Source organism: Dipodomys merriami, unplaced genomic scaffold (genome assembly GCF_024711535.1).
Source record: "Dipodomys merriami isolate MVZ:Mamm:240054 unplaced genomic scaffold, mDipMer1.0.p SCAF_42, whole genome shotgun sequence".
NCBI lineage: Eukaryota > Metazoa > Chordata > Mammalia > Rodentia > Heteromyidae > Dipodomys > Dipodomys merriami.
In genome coordinates this window covers 8,907,679-8,924,735 of record NW_027205826.1, presented here as the reverse complement: position 1 = coordinate 8,924,735, position 17,057 = coordinate 8,907,679, and the positions used below count along the sequence as shown (strand labels likewise).

General features: G+C 47.0%; 1 protein-coding gene across 1 annotated transcript; it reads right to left on the bottom strand.

Moving 5' to 3' along the window:
- Window positions 1-12,613: 12,613 nt before the first annotated feature.
- Sox9 (SRY-box transcription factor 9) lies at window positions 12,614-16,802 on the bottom strand. Its single transcript, XM_069993178.1, has 3 exons — window positions 15,880-16,802; window positions 14,855-15,108; window positions 12,614-14,187 (listed from the first exon to the last, which is right to left on the bottom strand). Exons 1-3 carry the CDS (start codon window positions 16,308-16,310, stop codon window positions 13,340-13,342), a joined length of 1,533 nt encoding a protein of 510 aa, XP_069849279.1. The 5' UTR covers window positions 16,311-16,802; the 3' UTR covers window positions 12,614-13,339.
- Between the last annotated feature and the right edge of the window lie 255 nt (window positions 16,803-17,057).

Below are 17,057 nucleotides of genomic sequence, written 5' to 3'. Positions count from 1 at the left end.
TTTTTATGCATATGAAATATACACTCATGAGTGTGTATTTACAAATATATCCCTAGAATTATGTTACATTTTATGTAGAGCCTAAAAGTTAGGACAACTATATTTCATGCCCTTCAGGAGGCTTTATTTCTAAAAGAAACCAGTGGGCACAGTATTGCAATATGGGTTAAATACATGAAAAAAGCTCAGCATTAGAATGTATGGATGTCATCCATTCTGAGATGCTCATGTTGTCTTCCAGACCACTGGAGATATAAGATCAGCACTAACAGTCCATTCAATATGCTTTGGAAGGAGTGATTATTTGAGCTTGGGTTTGAGAGTATGGGAATCCTTCAGCCATGGGATGGATAGAATTCATATGCAAGGCAACAGGAACAGAATATTTCAATCTGCTATCCAAAAATAGCATAAGGAGATGTGGAGATGCAGTAAGAACTTGACCTTGATGTGTACTCAGGGACATTTAAAGGGATTAGTGGGTAGAGAAATGAGAAAGGCAAAGCTGGAGGGAAAGTGTAAGAGTTTGTGGATTTTGTTAGGCAAATAACTGAGAGGTAGTGAAACTATAGGTGTGGGGGTGGGCGTAGAAAAATGGTGGATAATTATAGCTGCTATTCAGGGTTTGGTTCAATAGCAATATAAGAGGTAATTTAAAGAAAGAGTTTTGAGCTGGCGTTGGTGGTTCACGCCTATAATCCTAGCTACTCAGGAGGCTGAAATCTGAGGATCACGGTTCAAAGCCAGCCCTGGCAGGAAACTCTGTGAGACCCTTATCTCCAATAAACCACTCAGAAAACCAGAAGTGGTATTGTGGCTCAATTGGTAGAGTGCTGGCCTTGCGCTGAAGAGCTGAGGGACAGTGTCCAGGCCCAGAGTTCAAGCCCCATGACCAACAGAATTTAAAAAAAAAGACAACAATCTGAAGTTGAGAAACCCTGCTTTCAAGATGAATGCTCCAGTGATGAGTGTGTGTGTGTGTGTGTGTGTGTGTGTGTGTGTGTGTGTATGTGTGTGTGTGTGTGTGTGCAATGACCTGGATGTCTTGAGATGGATCCTATAAAAGGTTGCTTGAAAAACCCAAAGGTTTGATGGATTCAGAGAAGAGCTGCAAGCTCCTAAAAAATCGAAACCCATTAGATACTTGGAGCTAGAGGGGACAGATATCATTCTTAGCCTAGTGGTGATGATCACTCTTTCTAGGCTGGGTGGCTCTGAAGAGACTGCAGAGAAGGACACAAAGACTTACTACTGACACCCAATGAAGGAAAAAATGTACAAAAAGCCTGATCTGGCTATTCTGTGTGACAATGTCCTCAAGGAACTATCTTTGCCCTTGGAGCCTAAGGCTTCCTAGCACTCTTTTTATTTAAGGAACAACACTACTTTGTTCCCCTTTGAGGAAAAGAGTTGTTCTTTTGGTCATTTCCTCATGGTTCTTAAGCTTGCTGGGATCATTCATCTTGGTTTTTCTGGACTTGAGATAATTTGCACCATGGGGTTAAGCCATTAGCCCTGTTTTGGTTTTTGTTTTGATGGGAAAGATTAAGCAAAACAAAAAGTCCTCCTAGGAATAGAACCTGTGGTTTTCTCGAGGAAGTTTGTTCCTGTCTCCAAGACTGCTCTCTCTTTAAGGCTACCCGAGGACATCCCTTCTCCTCAGCCCCTGGGGTGCTCCTGTGGGCTGATGCTCACTTTCCCGTTCTACTGTGTCCTCCAAGGAGTTCTGTTGGTAGGCTGTGGATTGTGTGCGTGCAGGCCTGCCTGCCTGCCTGCCTGCCTGCATGTGCTTTGCTCCTGGGAATGGGATAGGGGAAGAGAGGAACAGATGGGGCCCCCCTCAAGCTTCTCCTTGGCTTGGAAAATGAAAGGCGGAAAAAATTGTAATAAAAAACGGAAGCAGCTGTGGCAGGACAGCAGCTTGTGGGGTGGGTCCCATCCCCAGGGGAGGGGATGTGCAGTCTTTAAGAACTCTGCTCCTGGGCTGGGTAGGTAGGTGTCCCCTAAAGCAAGACCCACAGTGTAGATGTCTGCAGAGCTACCCCATGTCTTTCCAAGTCAAACTGTATAGATGGAGGCCAAGTGATCTGGTAATATGCAGAGAGGTTTGACAGACAGATTCCAGATCTGCTGGTGTTTGAGTAGCTGTGGAGTGACTGTTTTTTCCTTCATCCTCACATAAATCCCCCAGCTTTGTTTAAACCTGTTGTGTGTGTTTTTTTTTTGAGTTATTGGCACACAAAGTCAACAGCAGGCTAAAATACACCATTTGTCAACAATTGACCAGGATGATACACTGAATAAGCAGAAAAGACATTTAGTCATAGTCACTGGCTTTTGTTCAAGAGCAATTGGGCTCTCTCTCTCCAGAGGGACTTTTGGTTTGGCTAGCTGTGAGAAATCAAGAGAGAAAATGTAGCATCTTGGAGGAAGAGTGTAGATACTCTATTATCAGCAGAGACAAAGAAGTTCTGGGAAAGTGAAGAATTTGCTACTGCTTACTCACTTCCTACCAACAATGGTGAATGATAATTATGATTTTAGAGACTTTCCTAAGGCTTTAGCTACCTTGCTATGTAGAGCAACCTCATGCTCATGAAATGGCTGGACTACAAATTGGAATATTTAGTTTTTTTCAGGTAACTCATTCATTTATCTATTTAAGTAAACTCTAGTTCAGTATTTTGTTCAATATTCCATTGAGTATATTTAATCTAAGATTTTTCCATGACTTATTAATATTATTTCATAACAATAGTCTTTTCCAGCCCCCAGGTGTGGGATCTTTCTGTCTTGTTTATCTTTGTATCGCTGGATTTTGGCACTGAGCTTTTCAGGTAGTTGATGGGCAGGGCCATGATGGTTACCATCTCTTGGGAAATGTGGTTGAATGTGCCAGATGAGGATGATACTTTCTACACTGGGCCATTTGCAGGAAGTTCTGAGTACTGATCCCTAGCTGGACAGCTGCACTTCAGTTGGCTCCATTGATGGGCTATTGCTTATGCCTGATTTCTGATAGCTGTTGATTCAAGGTACTTTCCTGCCATCTTAGTCATGCTATTTAGCAAAAATGAAGACTTGGTTCTGATTGTTATCCCCTTGCATGAAAACTGTACCACAATGATCAGATAACATAGATGAAAATTAGAGGCAAAAGAGTCTTTGTGGGAATGGGAGATGAAGGGGACTGGAGCACTGGGAAGACTTAAAAATGCCACGTCATTAAAAAAGTTAATCCCAGAAAACAGCTGCAGGTGCAGAGCAGAATAGATTTCAAGAATTCTCCATGGAAGCAGGGGTTCAAGCAGAGGCCAGCTGGGTGATGAAATCCACTTAGAGGTCAGATGTATGCGTAGGTTCAGTGAGAGTTTTCAGAAATTTCAGGGACTTTCAAAATTGGCTAGGGGATGGGGATGCAGATCTGTTATCTGACAGAATGAGTATTCTGAGACCCAGGGGCCCAAGCAGAGAGAAGGATGAACTTTTGGAAGATTCTAGAACAGAAGCTCCTTGCCTGTTCTAGACTAAGAGATGAAGGACACTCACAATAGGTGCAAACCATACCCATTTCAGGGCTTTAATCTTCTAAGTCCTGAAATCCCACACAGGTCTTCTTCCTACAAGATCTTTTATCTTCATGGTTGTGGGCCAGCTTCTTGTAAGGCCCAGGATGAGAAGAAATTTGCATAAGCACCATCTAGAAGCTCAGATGTCTACTTGAGATTACCCCTTGACTTCAACTTGCTCCCATGTGGCCCATAATTGGACCTGAGAGACTCATATTTGATACTACTGAAGGCCTAGCTTTCTTACCTCCAGGATGGACCTAAGAGTCAAGACAGTTGCTTTGTCCCTACATAAGGCAAGCTGGACTATATAGTTCAAAGGTAGATGAAAAAAAAAAAGAAAAGTCATATGCAAATAGAAATCTCAACTCTTCTCATCCAGAGAAAGGGAATAAACATCCATATTTCAAAAGAGTGTTAAAGCAGGTTGTCAGATATGTTGGTTAAGTTCTGTGAAGTAGAACAATATGTTAAGGATGTTAGGGAATTACAATGGGTGTTGACGAAGGGAAGATTAGGAATGCAAAGGAAAAGTATGAGATACCACTTTACACCCACAAAATGGAGACAATTTAAAACTACAACAACAAAGGCTAATATTATTGATGTAGAGGAACTAGAATGCTCCTTCATTGCTCATAGGAGTTATGACATGATTTAATCAGCTTGGAAATTGGTTTGACAGTATCTTGTAAATTGAAATTTTATCTATTCTATGATGTGACAATCACATTCTAGACATTTACCTAAGAGAGATTTATATCAGCTTTATTTGGTATAGTTAGCCCCAAACTGGACATAATGCAAATATCCATTGGAAAATGAATAAACACATTTTTAGATACTCATTCGATAGAATACTACTTACAAAAGAAAATGATAATGACTGACACATTGATGAATCTCAGAAAAATTACAGTGAGCAAAAGAAGCCAGATAAAAATGAAACTCATGCCTTTTGTATTATCCCAAATACATGAAGTTCAAGAATGGACTCTTATCTGGGGTCACAGAAATCAGAGTAGATTTGGGGATTGTCTGAAAGAGGAAGCAAGTGTACTTTCTGAGGGTGATGGCTTGCTTTCTCATTTGACTGGAGTGGTTGTTGTACAAATATATGCTTACATCAACATCATTGAATTATACTCCTCAGGCCCCTGCTTGGATCCATAATGTTTGAGTTTTTGCTTGTTTCCTGTTATTGTTTCTTCCACAAAAAAAAATCAAGGACGGTAAGAATCTGAAAGCAGAAGAGAAATCTGTGAAGATGCTTTTTGGAGTGTTGTGGCCATGTGTTAGGTACTCATGTTTTCTTGACTGCAGTATTACATATGGTGTTAGTCAGATTTATTGTTGCCATGACAAATATCTGGAAGAGACAAGTTAAAAGGAGGAGAGTTTTATTTTGACTCACAGTTTCAGAGGTTCAGTCCATAGTCAGCTGACTCCATTGGTTTTGGCCTGAAGCTGGGCATACATTTCTTCATGGAAGGGAGGGCATGGTAGAGCAGAACTGCTTGCCTCATGGTGGACAGGAAGGATAGAAAGAGAGAGAAAAACAGACAAACAGAGACAGAGAGAGAGAAAGAGACAGAGATAGGAATGGGATAGGGACAAGAAAATGCCCTATAAGGACAAACCCTCAGTAACTCCAGTCAGGTCCGCCTTCCATAATTTCCAACACTTCCCAATAGATCATTCACTTCACAACATGAGAATCCATCGATGAAGAGGTCACAGTCCTCATGATCTAGCTACCCCACAATGACTGGATCCAACAGCTGGAGACAAAGTCTTCTATACATGAGCCTTTTGGGAGGAGACTCAAATCCAAACCATAACACTCACGAAGTGAACTAATTAGGCCCAAGAAAAGAAATTATTTGCAAAACTTTGAAGTGAGCTCTTGCAGTGGACACACCCAGAATGAGTGCCTGATTTGAACCCATGAACCTGACAAAGGAACAATAACAACTTTTCCCAAGCAAGGAAAATGTTTCCCTTGATCAAATTTTAGGCTCCCAAGAAACAGAGCAAGGTCATATGGCATCAGGTTGGGTCTCCTATAGTGCAGCTTCCTGTAGGGAGGAGGAAACCTCATTGAAAGCCACTAGAATTGTTCTGTGCATGCTCTGTTGTGGAGAAGAAGCTGGAAACAACTGGAGAATGACATATCTGCCTGAGTCAAAACAGATACACAAATGTTAAGTCTATGCAAAAATGCAGGCAGGAAAAAGAACCAGCTCTGATCAAGAGCCTGTTGCATCAAGGTGAGAAGGACCTAAAGGCACGGCGACATTTGGGTTCACATCCCTGTCTTGTCTTCTCCCTGTGTGTGATCCATCCTTTGTGATTTGTGTAGGGAAGACACAGGATGGCAGTTATGTGATGTGAGAGGAGGCAAAAGAGACATGATTATTGCAGAGTAATTGATGCTCTGCTTTGCAAGCTCAAAGACTCGCTTCTCACACTTCAGGATCACTTATATTCACAGGATATTAGTGAATTCATCAGTAAGTAGTTATGAGGCTCCTTGTAGGTGTCAAACACTTTTCGATGGAGCTGGAGGTAAGATGGGGACAAGAGAAAGCTTAAAGTCTCAGTTGGAGGAGAAAGAGAAACACCTAAGAGACAATGATTGTTTCAGGATGCCATGGTGTCATGATTAGGTAGGCAGAAGAATGGGTTAGAGAATGACTGAGATGGTGGCAATCTAGCATTTGAGGATGTTCAGGTCAGCTCTTGGTGGCTAGTGGATTACCATTTTGGAGTTGAATGGGTAAGAATTTGGCTTTTATTCCAGGTGAATAGGCAGCCATTGGAAGTTTCCAAATGAGGGCATGGGGGTGGGAAGGGTCAGATTTTTGTTTTTTTTTGCTTTAAATAGATTCCTTGAAACATAATTTATAACCCAAGAATCTTGTTTCTCCATCAATTCTTCTTTGCCTTCGTAGGTTCTACTTTGAATTACATCTTGAATGCAGAGGAAAGGAGGTAGAGGAGCCTATGGTAGTTTTTACTAGTTACATGACCTTAGGTTAATTGCTTAATATCTTGGAGCCTCAGTTTCCTTCTTCATATAAATACCCATCATAACACCTGTCTCTGCGGGTTATTAAAAGGATTAAATGAGATCACATAAATAAAACATCTGCCTCAGAGACTGACAGAGTAAAGACTCAGTGACGTAAATCTCTTTCCTTCTTTTTCTTTCCAATATGCCTGTATATGTCGCTGAAGTCAAAACAGAAATAAATGGAAGTGTTGGTAACTGGTTCAAAAAAATCAATCTCATTACTACAGGATATGAACTATTGCTTACCATAACATCATGGGAGTAATCTGGCTGCTGCCAGAGAAAACCAAAATCTTAATTTGAATCAATGGAAGTACCATTTTCTGGTTTGGATTCTTTTTGAGATAGAGTCTTGTTAGCTCTGGCTGGGCTTAAACTTAACAATCACCCTGATGATACTTCCCAAGTGCTAGAATTATAGATGTGTGCCACTATGCACAATTTCTGTTGGTATTCAATACCTGGAGTCCTGGAAATAATTCTGAGTATGCTCATTTGAGAATACTAGTTAAGTACATGCAAAGAATGATAAGCGGTGAACCATTGTCACATGTAAAATGATTGGCTTCAAGGGGAAAAATCAAAAGACTCAAAACTTAAAAAAAAAAAAAGAGCTGTACAGGACCCATCTATTACTTTGGAGAGAGATGCATCAATTTCCATGATTGCAGAAGGGAGTTCTCAGGCAATACAAGAATTTTAGAAGGGAAGGACAAGGGTTTAGCAGGCAAAATACTATATAGTGCTAATTGTAGAGTGGTATTATATAAAGAATTTTACAATAAACTCACAGCTGAATTGAAAGACTTCTCACTGTACCTCTCTAATTTCTGATCCCCTAAAGGTACAACCTACATTAGCCAGTTCTCTGAAAAACAAGACACCATGTTGGATAGTAGGGATTAGGTCCTTTTCTTCTGACTCTGGCAATACAAGGATGCTGAGTATGAGACTGAAGTATGAAAGACTCACATAGGGTTATCACAGCGGGGCGGGAGGAAGAAATAGAATTCTCACCTCTGGAAATATGGATGGAAAGTAGGAGAAGAAAACAAGGGATTGGTAAATTGTCGCTCAGACCATTCCCAGGGTGGGAAGACACTATTTGAAGACCCAGTTTGATCCTGTGTCTTCCTGTGTCTTCCCTCACAGACTCTGATCAATCACAATTTTTGTTCATGTGTGTAAACAATGTTTGTTTCTCTCTTTCTCTCCTCCTCCTTCTCTGTCTCTTTCTCCCCTCCCTTCTCTTACTGTCCCTTTCCTGTCTCTACTTTTCCTGCTATTGTCTATAAGAAAATGGAATCCCCTCTGAGGGCATTCATTCTCCTAACAGAGGGCACTCAATACATGTCCGTGGAAAAAAAATGAACAGTGGGGTTTTCCTCAAAGTAGAATATGACAGCAGGAAATAATGGTACTTGGATTAAGTTCAATAATCCTAAGAAGTCAAGAAATATGCCTAATAATAGCACTGGGCAATTATATACATCACCTCAACTTCAGTCTGATTGTCAGAAATGAGTGCAAAGCTGAGATTGTCTCATCGTGTTATATTTGGTCTGAAAAGAGTTGCAAGTCCAGAGTAAATCAGTTCTATGCTGGAACTGATGGAAGAGGAATAAACCAGCCAGGATCCAACAAGCTTTTTAAACTGTCTCGATGGGAGACCCTTAAAAAAGGCAGAGGATTAGCAGAAAAGAAGGTAGATAATGGAGCAGCAAGAGTTAGGGAATGAAGTGGTGGATGCACCTCTTGTTTGTGTTACCTAATTTAATCCTTATAACTCCTAGTTTAGGGAAGAGTAATAGAGTGCATTTTTGGGATTCTCATGATGAGTTCAGGTAAGTGGTTACAATGAAAAGGACCTACTATGAAAGTACGTATCATGTGTTGGGCACAGTTGAGGATAGATAGAACAGATCTTATTGGCGTGTCATGGTTTGCTGGCCAATAGCTATGGTCATGGGTAGACACAGCTTTTGTGCGATCTGAAGTCTCTATATATTGGGTTTTTTTTTTGAGGAGGAGGAGGAGACCTTATTAGGAAACATAATATAAATTTTGAATATGAGATTAAAAGCAGGGCCTTAAAAGGTGCCAATGTAAAAGCCAAGCATGGTGGTGGTACATGCCTGTAAACCACCTCCAAGGGAGATATAGTAGAAAGATCTAGGTCTAAGGCCAGCCCTAGGCAATATATATTTATATTCTATCTGAAAAACAAACTGAGAAAGGGCTAGGGGCAACGCTGAAGTGGTAGAGAGCCTGCCTAAGCCATTGCTGAAGGGATGCTAAAGCTCAGGCTTTGTCTTTTCATAGTAAATCCATCATTGTTTGTACTGACAGTTCATCAGTCAGTTTAATAGAAAACAGTGTCACAGTGGTCCTCCAGAGTGTATACCTTGAAAATCAAGGGCCAGAAAAGAAGGAGATGGTGCTAACGTGGGAAGTTAGAACAGCTCAAACAAGCCATTTCACTAATAGCAGAAAAAGACTAATTCTAAAAAATTTTTTTTTACAAAGCTGTTTTTATCCTTCTTCCTCCTCTAAAATTAAAAACAAACTTCTCTTTTTATTAAGATAGTTTAAAAAAGAGAAGTTTTATTTTGACTGCAAATCACCAAATGATTTCGGGTCTCAAGGTAAGCTTTTCCTGTTACGTCCATGTGTGTCTGTTACCAGGGTGATAAGCTGCATATTTCAAGATTTAGAATAAAAATTCCTCTAAAATATTTCATAATCTGGTGCTATTAGCCTCTGAGTAGACCTGGTGGAGGGGGGCTGGTGGAATTTTGAGAACTTTCTCTCCCTGTCTACCAGTGTTTCCTATGTTTTCCTGGGGCCCAGACCTCCTGAGTGAGTGAGTTTCTCTTGGATACAAGAGGGTGGCTCTGCGGAACTAGAGAATGAACTGCTGTCAATGCGGGCTCTAGCTGGGCACCAGTGGCTCACACCTGTAATCATGCCTTACTCTGGGGGGCTGGGATGAGAGGAATATGTTTTGAAGCCAGCCTGGATAAATGAATCGGAGAGATTTTCATGTCCAACTAACCAGCAAAAAAGCCAGAAATGGAGATGTGCCGTAAGACTTTTTGTGGGTGTTAGCAAGAAAACAAAACAGCAACATAGCAACAACAACAACAAAAGAATGGAGAGTTTTGTAAATGGTGGGACACCATGGACCTGAGCAGAGGGGAGGCGGAGGAGAGATCTTACGATGCCTTGAAAGGCTAGGGGAAGATTTACCATCTCCCCTTCTCCTCTGCAAGATCACAGGCTCTCCATCAATGCTCTAATGTGGTCTAGGTTGATAACTACCATCTTCCTGGTTGTCAAGACCTAGTGTGGGATTCAGGCCAGGAATCCAATAAGCAGAAGCAGACAGTGTGAGTTAATGGCGAGGGCTGTCAAAGACACAGGCCCAGCACAGGAAAACCAGCCAAAGGCAGGCAGGAGGTGGTGGATGGAGGTGACTTACCTCCTGACAGGCACCTCCCGTATTGGCTGGGGGGGGGGTGGGGAGAGGAGAGGAGGGGCCTTGGGCAGGTGGGAGGGAAAGGAGTGATTTCATCTGTTTAATGAAAAATGACCTGACCGATTTCTCTGAACCTGGAAACTCCCCATCTAACAGAGGCCAAGGAAAACAGGATTAGGCTCTCTTTCTTTAAGGAGACTGAGTTAAACTTGAGGGAAAGGTGGGGGGGGGGCGGAGAAAGCCAAAAGCAAGATAATCTTCCTTCCCTTCCACCATCTCTGTGGGGAAATCAGGAAAGACCTGACCCCTAAGGTGATGATGAAGAGGACAGATTTCTCTCTGGTCCCTGAAGATACTTTTATTCCGGTCCCTCTGTCCAAGAAAGGGGCTCCCCATTCTTCTGTGATGTCTTCATAATAACAAAGTTTGCCATGGAATTTTCAGATAAGAGTCACCCCTCCCCAAACTTCTGATCTCAAGGCTGATCTCCCTCATCCCTCTGAGCTCCACAAGGAAATACTGGTACTCCAAAAAATATTAGGCTGTTAAAAACAACAACAACAACAAACAAACACCACAACATATCTGTTGCCAGAGATGGAAACGATGAGCAAGCCACTCTAGGTGTCCTATCGCAATGGCATTTCTTAAGATGCCTGTGCTTAGATTTGGGGGACACAGGGTTTTTGGCGGGTCTTTAAAAATTTTTCCAGAGGAGCAAATAAAACCTTACACACACCTCACTGTTACCAGCATTTAACAAGTCTCGTGCCCCAATTCTTCAAATCATCTTCTTGACAGAACAGGGAAATAAATCCATAGGACCCTTTTCTTTTTAATGCAATGTATATTTATTGTAAACAATAATATACAAAAAAAGGAAGAAAAAGAAAGGTAAACTTCACAGAGTGAAGAAAAAGGTTGCAGGGATATTTAAGGACAACAAACAAAACACAAACGAAAAACCAAACCTTACCTAAAGAGAAAATATGATTTAAATGCCAGGTTTCTTAAGTTACAGAAATATCTTTTAAAAAGATGTTTTCTTTTATACAGAAATTGAAAGACGCCATATTATTATAAGAGTGCTTTAAGATTTTCTTCTACTGACTTCTAAGACTGTTAACATATCTTTTCTTTTAAATAAAAAAAAAAAGGTCTGCTGTCTTAAAACAACAACAACATCAACAACAAAAAGCAATCCAAAAAAGCAATCCTCAACCTCTCTCTAGCCACAGCAGTGATGAAGAATTAAGGTCTGACAGTAGGCCCACCTCACTGGTGACCTGTCTTTTCTCCAGCGCCTGCAGAGGAAAGTAGATGAATGACACACATTTGTGCTGTTTTGTGTCACAACACACTTGTGTACACATGTGCGCCATGCACGCGCAGACACACACACTCACACACACACACATACACACAATTCTGTAGCCCAAAGGTCTGTGGCAGCAAACATTGAACGACAACCCACTACACTTACAATTTCTCATTTGTACAAAAAAAATAAAAAATAAAAGAGAGGGAGAAAGAGAGCAAGAGAGAAGGAGAGAGAGAAAGAGTTTCCAGTTTGTTTTCAACAAAAACAAAGGGGTATGGGAAGAACAACTGACCAAAAGGTATTTGTACAAATCTAGGATGAGGAATCCAAAGAAATTCACTTTTAATAATAATTAAAAAAAGATTAAAGAGATAAATAAAAAAAAACAACTGGTTATAGTTAAGAACATAATTTAATAACAGGTGGCCATACCTTTGAGCAAGGCTCCAACAACCTATTTTCAAGACAGTAAATTAAAAAAAAAAAAAAAAGGAGGAAGAGTTTTTCTCTTTATTTTTTTTTAAATTAAAACCTCTCCTTACAAAATAAATAATTTGAGCACGTGGAATGTCTTGAAGGTTAACCGCTGGTGTTGAGAGGCACAGGTGAGAGACTGTCTGGGTAGGCAGACTGGGCCAGCTGCCCCCTCCCCCCCCACATGGGGTCCAGGTGGGCAACCAGGGAGCGGGGAGGCCGTGTACTTGGGCACTTATTGCCTGGCCATTCTAACATTCTCCAAAGATTTCCTCCTTTTGCTGGCCTTTTGCTTCCTTCTGAAGACTGCAGAGAACAAGCAAAGGCAGGAAGGACAGGCAAACTGAAAGAGCGGATGGATTTCCCAACAGCTCGCTTTTAAGGCTCAAGGCGTTTTCCTCTTGTTTAAAAATATATATATGATAAAGCTTACCAAATGCTTCTTCTCTAGACTATTTGTTTACCTCCCTATTTGCAAAATAAGGCTTTTTTTGTTCTTTTTTTTAAAACTTCTCTCTCTTTTTTTTTTTAAGGCAGCTCCTACTGGAATTGGAAAGCCTGAGGAATTAAGCAAAGCTCCCCCCTTCCCCGCCCCCCCCACAAAAACCCCAATCGCCTCACACAATTCTGTGTGCTTTTTTTTTTTGTATGTTAATATAATGACACGCTTTTTTTTTCTTTTTTTCTTTTTCCTGTTGGAGGAGAAAGCAAATCTGTACAAAAATACTCTGGTCGCAAGAAAAAGCTAGGGCATACAGTTCAAACTAAGTAGTTTAGCTGTTGGAAAAAAAAATAAGAGCATTTAATTTTTTAATCTAAAAATATGTATAAATCCCCTCAAAATGATGATAATGAATCATACACAGTACATACTAAAAATATTTAAAATAGAGAATATTCCTCACAGAGGACTTCTTTCTTTTAATTACTGCTAAAAAATAATTACAAAGGTCCAGAGAGGCGGGGAGAGATCTCTTGTTTCTCTTGCCATCTTCCACTTTTTCTCATCCTCCCCAGAGAGAGAAAGAGGGGGGGGTGGGTGGGGAAGGAGGGAGAGAGAAAGAGAGAGAGAGAAGAGGAGCGGAGAGGAGAGGAGAGGCCTCACCAACCGGCCACAGATCTGCCGCAAGTTGCTACTGCATTGGGATATGGGGTCAGGTCTCTGGTCTTGGGATCTTGAGTTATCTTGGAATCTTGAGGGCGCCTTTTAGCTTACATGTCTTTGACAGAATAAAGGAACTGGAAACAAATCTACGTCCAAAAGGCAATTCTGGTGGGTTGTTGTTGGTGGTTATTATCATGAATTTTTCTTTCTCGATTGTTTCTTCGGTTCTTTTGATCATCCATCACCAAGGACCCTGGGGCTTGCTTGGCTTGGCTGGGCCGGCTGGCTGGCTGGAGCCCTGGCAGGTTCTCCCCGCTTACGGTCTGGTGAGCTGTGTGTAGACGGGTTGTTCCCAGTGCTGAGGGCTGTGCGTCTGCGGGATGGAGGGGACCCCGGAGGTGTCGGCGATGGGGGTGTACATGGGGCGCTGCGCCGGGTTCATGTAGGTGAAGGTGGAGTAGAGACCAGAGCCCTGGCCGGCCGCGTGGCTGTAGTAGGAGCCCGAGTTCTGGTGGTCGGTGTAGTCGTACTGCGAGCGGGTGATGGGCGGGTAGGAGGGGCTGTAGTGCGGGAGGTTGAAGGGGCTGTAGGCGATCTGCTGCGGCGAGTGCTGCTGCTGGTCGCTGTAGTGGCTGGGGCTCAGCTGCTCCGTCTTGATGTGCGTTCGCTGGGACTGGCCCGGCTCGCTGGTCAGCGTGGTCAGCGTGTGCGCCGGCGCCGGGGGAGGGGGCGCGGGCTGCGGGGGCGCCGGCTGCGGCTGCGGGGGCGCGGGCGGCGCCTGCGGGGCCTGCGGGGCCTGCGGCGGCGGCGGCGGCGGCGCGGGCTGCTTGGACATCCACACGTGGCCCCCCGCGCCGGCGGGGCTGGCCGCGGTGCTGCTGATCCCGTAGCTGCCCGTGTAGGTGACCTGCGGCTGGCCGTGCGTGGCCGGCACCCCCGGGTGACCGTTGGGGGGCAGGTACTGATCAAATTCGTTGACGTCGAAGGTCTCGATGTTGGAGATGACGTCGCTGCTCAGCTCCCCGATGTCCACGTCGCGGAAGTCGATGGCGGGCTGCCTGCCCCCCTCGGCTAGCGGGCGCCCCTCGCGCTTCAGGTCGGCCTTACCGGGCTGCACGTCGGTTTTGGGAGTGGTGGGTGGGGTCGGTGGGCCCTGGGATTGTCCTGTAGACCAGCAAGGAGAAAGAAAGCGGGAGGGAGGGGGGGGGATCAACAGAGGCCGTGCCAAAGGGTCTGGGCGATCGGAGCCCCGCCCTGCGCCCCAGGTGGGGACGGGGCCCCGATAAACCCGCCAATGATTAACCCGCCGGTACACAGACGCATGTACACGCACGCACACGCACGCACACGCACCGGACAGCCCCCTCCCCCCCCCGGGGGCGGGCCCGAGGGTCCGGAAGAAACCAAACTGCTACTTGCAGAGGAACAACTGAGGCGTGTGTCTAGGGGGCCCCGGGGGGGGGAGGGGAAGCCGACACCCCCGGAGGGGGGTGGGAGTTTCAGTAAAGTTGCAAAGGCATTTTTTACCTCGCCATAAAAAAATAAAATAGAAGAAGGAAAAAAAAAACCACGAGTGTCTTAGGATGCGGGGGGGGGGGATGGCGGTGTGCGCGTGCGTGCGTGCATGCGGGGGGGGGGCAGGGAGAGGAGCGGGATTGCACACTGAGGGTACAGTTCACCAGTTCCCCCCCCTCCTCCACCCCAAGCGCCAAGTCTCCAAGCGGAGCCTCGGAGACCTAGGGCCTTGGGGTGGTGCCAAGAGCGCCCCCTCCATCTCTCCACACCCGCCGCGCGCCCCGCGGCCCCACGGCGGGGAGGGGGTGGGACTCACCCGAGTGCTCGCCCGGAGAGTGCACCTCGCTCATGCCGGAGGACGAGTGCGGCGAGTCGGCCTGCAGCGCCTTGAAGATGGCGTTGGGGGAGATGTGTGTCTGCTCCGCGGCCTCCTCCGCCTCCGCCTGCCCGTTCTTCACCGACTTCCTCCGCCGGGGTTGGTACTTGTAATCCGGGTGGTCCTTCTTGTGCTGTACCCGCAGCCGCTCCGCCTCCTCCACGAAAGGCCGCTTCTCGCTCTCGTTCAGCAGTCTGGAGGAGGAGGGGGGGAGGAAGAAGAGGGAGGAGGAGGAGGGGGGGGTCAGCGCAACTCGGAGCGCTGTCAGTGCGCCCCGCTCCCCACGCCGCTGCCCCCCACCCCTCCCCACGCCGTCCGGCCACCGCCGTCGGAAAAGGCCGCCGCCACCGCCGCAGCCCGGACCGAGCCCCGCCCCGCCCCTCCCCGCCCCTCCGCTTCTATTTTGGAAACCCCTGGAGATGGAAATAGCTCGAAAACGCCTCGGCTACTGACTGGACTTATCCACCTCCCCCCCCCATCCGCGAACTTGAACAGCAAGCAGCCCCCCATTTATTCCCAGCGCCCTCCCTCCTCCCCCCAGTCCTGCTATCCCCCCCTCCAAAGCCCATCTCATCTCCAGGGGTGAATGTCCGCCCCAGAAAGCTCAGTTCAAGCGAGGGAGATGTAACCTGCCCCCACCCCACCCCCGCACCCCATTCACGCACGTCTTGGCAGAGCAGACTGCACCCCCTCCCGCTCCTAGTCCCGACTCCTCCGCTGTCTCCCCCACCTTTCCCCTCCCCGCCGCCCCAACTCCGCGCGCGCGCGCACAGTCCCAAGAACTTTCTCCAACTCTAGGCTCTGGCTACACCTCGCCCTGGCCCGCCAGCTGCGGGGACCCCCTCCCTCCCCCCCGCAGCTCGCTCTGGCTGGGAGGTAGGCGGGGCAGGGACTCTCTCCCCCTCCCTCCCGCCTTCTCTCGCCGCGACCGAGCCCACCCGACGGCGCCCCCCGCCCGGCCTCACCTCCAGAGTTTGCCGAGCGTCTTGCTGAGCTCGGCGTTGTGCAGGTGCGGGTACTGGTCGGCCAGCTTCCGGCGCGCCGCCTGCGCCCACACCATGAAGGCGTTCATGGGGCGCTTGACGTGGGGCTTGTTCTTGCTGGAGCCGTTGACCCGCACCGGCATGGGCACCAGCGTCCAGTCGTAGCCTTTGAGCACCTGGCTGACCGCCTCGCGGATGCACACGGGGAACTTGTCCTCCTCGCTCTCCTTCTTCAGATCCGGCTCGCCTTTGGGGAACGTGTTCTCCTGGGGCCGCGTGTTCTCCGTGTCCGAGCCGGAGCCCGAGGGACAGGGCGAGCCAGCCGAGTCCTCGGACATGGTGGGGCTCGGGGCACCGGACAGGCCCTTCTCCTGCTCTTCGGTCATCTTCATGAAGGGGTCCAGGAGATTCATACGCGAGCCCGGGGCAGCGTAAGGGTCGGGGGGTGGGGGTGAGGGGCTGCGGGTGGCCGGGAAAGTCGAGAAGCCCAGCAGCGGCTCGGAGACTCGAGGCGCGGGCTCCTCTCTCCCCTCGGCTGCCCGGGCGCGGGAACGCGGGGCCGCGGGGGGGGGGGGGGCGCGCGGGGCGAGCGGCTTCCCCGGGAAGCTGGCGCGCGGCGGCGGCGGCGGCGGCGGCACCTGGTAGCGGCGGCGACGAGGCGACTTGGCCAAGGCTCTGGGGTTGGCCGATCGGCAGGCTGCCCGCTCCAAACCCGGGAAGGCGAATTGGAGAGGAGGAAGAGGAGGAGGAGGAAAGAGAGTAAAAAGTGGGGCACTGGCACCCCCACCCCTTTCTCTTCTCCTCCGGCACAGAAAAGTTCCCGGAGTGTGAAACTGGCCAAAAAAAAAAAAAAAAAAAATAGATCGCGCTGCTGAAGTTTCTCCCGCGGCGGTTGCGAGCTCCGCTCCCGGCTCTCCAAACTCCCAGCCCCGGGTCTCTTTAATAAATACTCCCCCTCACCTTAGAGACGCGGGGCCAATCACAGCCCGGCCTGGCAAGCAGCTGATTGGACCGCGTTTTAGGAGGAGGGTAAGAGGCTGGTGGCGCTGGGCTGGGTGACCGGACTGGAGGGGAGGGGACGCGGAGGAGAGGAGGGGGGAGCTGTGCCCAGGGGTGGATGGTTTGGTTGGGGGTAGTGGGGGTGGGGTAGTGGGGGTGTC

Coding starts and splice junctions, on each gene's coding strand:
- Sox9 (XM_069993178.1), bottom strand. CDS start 16,310: ATGAATCTCCTGGACCCCTTCATGAAGATGACCGAAGAGCAGGAGAAG. Junction 15,109..15,879: donor ACGCTCGGCAAACTCTGGAG/GTGAGGCCGGGC, acceptor CTCCTCCTCCAG/ACTGCTGAACGAGAGCGAGA. Junction 14,188..14,854: donor CTCTCCGGGCGAGCACTCGG/GTGAGTCCCACC, acceptor GCTGGTCTACAG/GACAATCCCAGGGCCCACCG.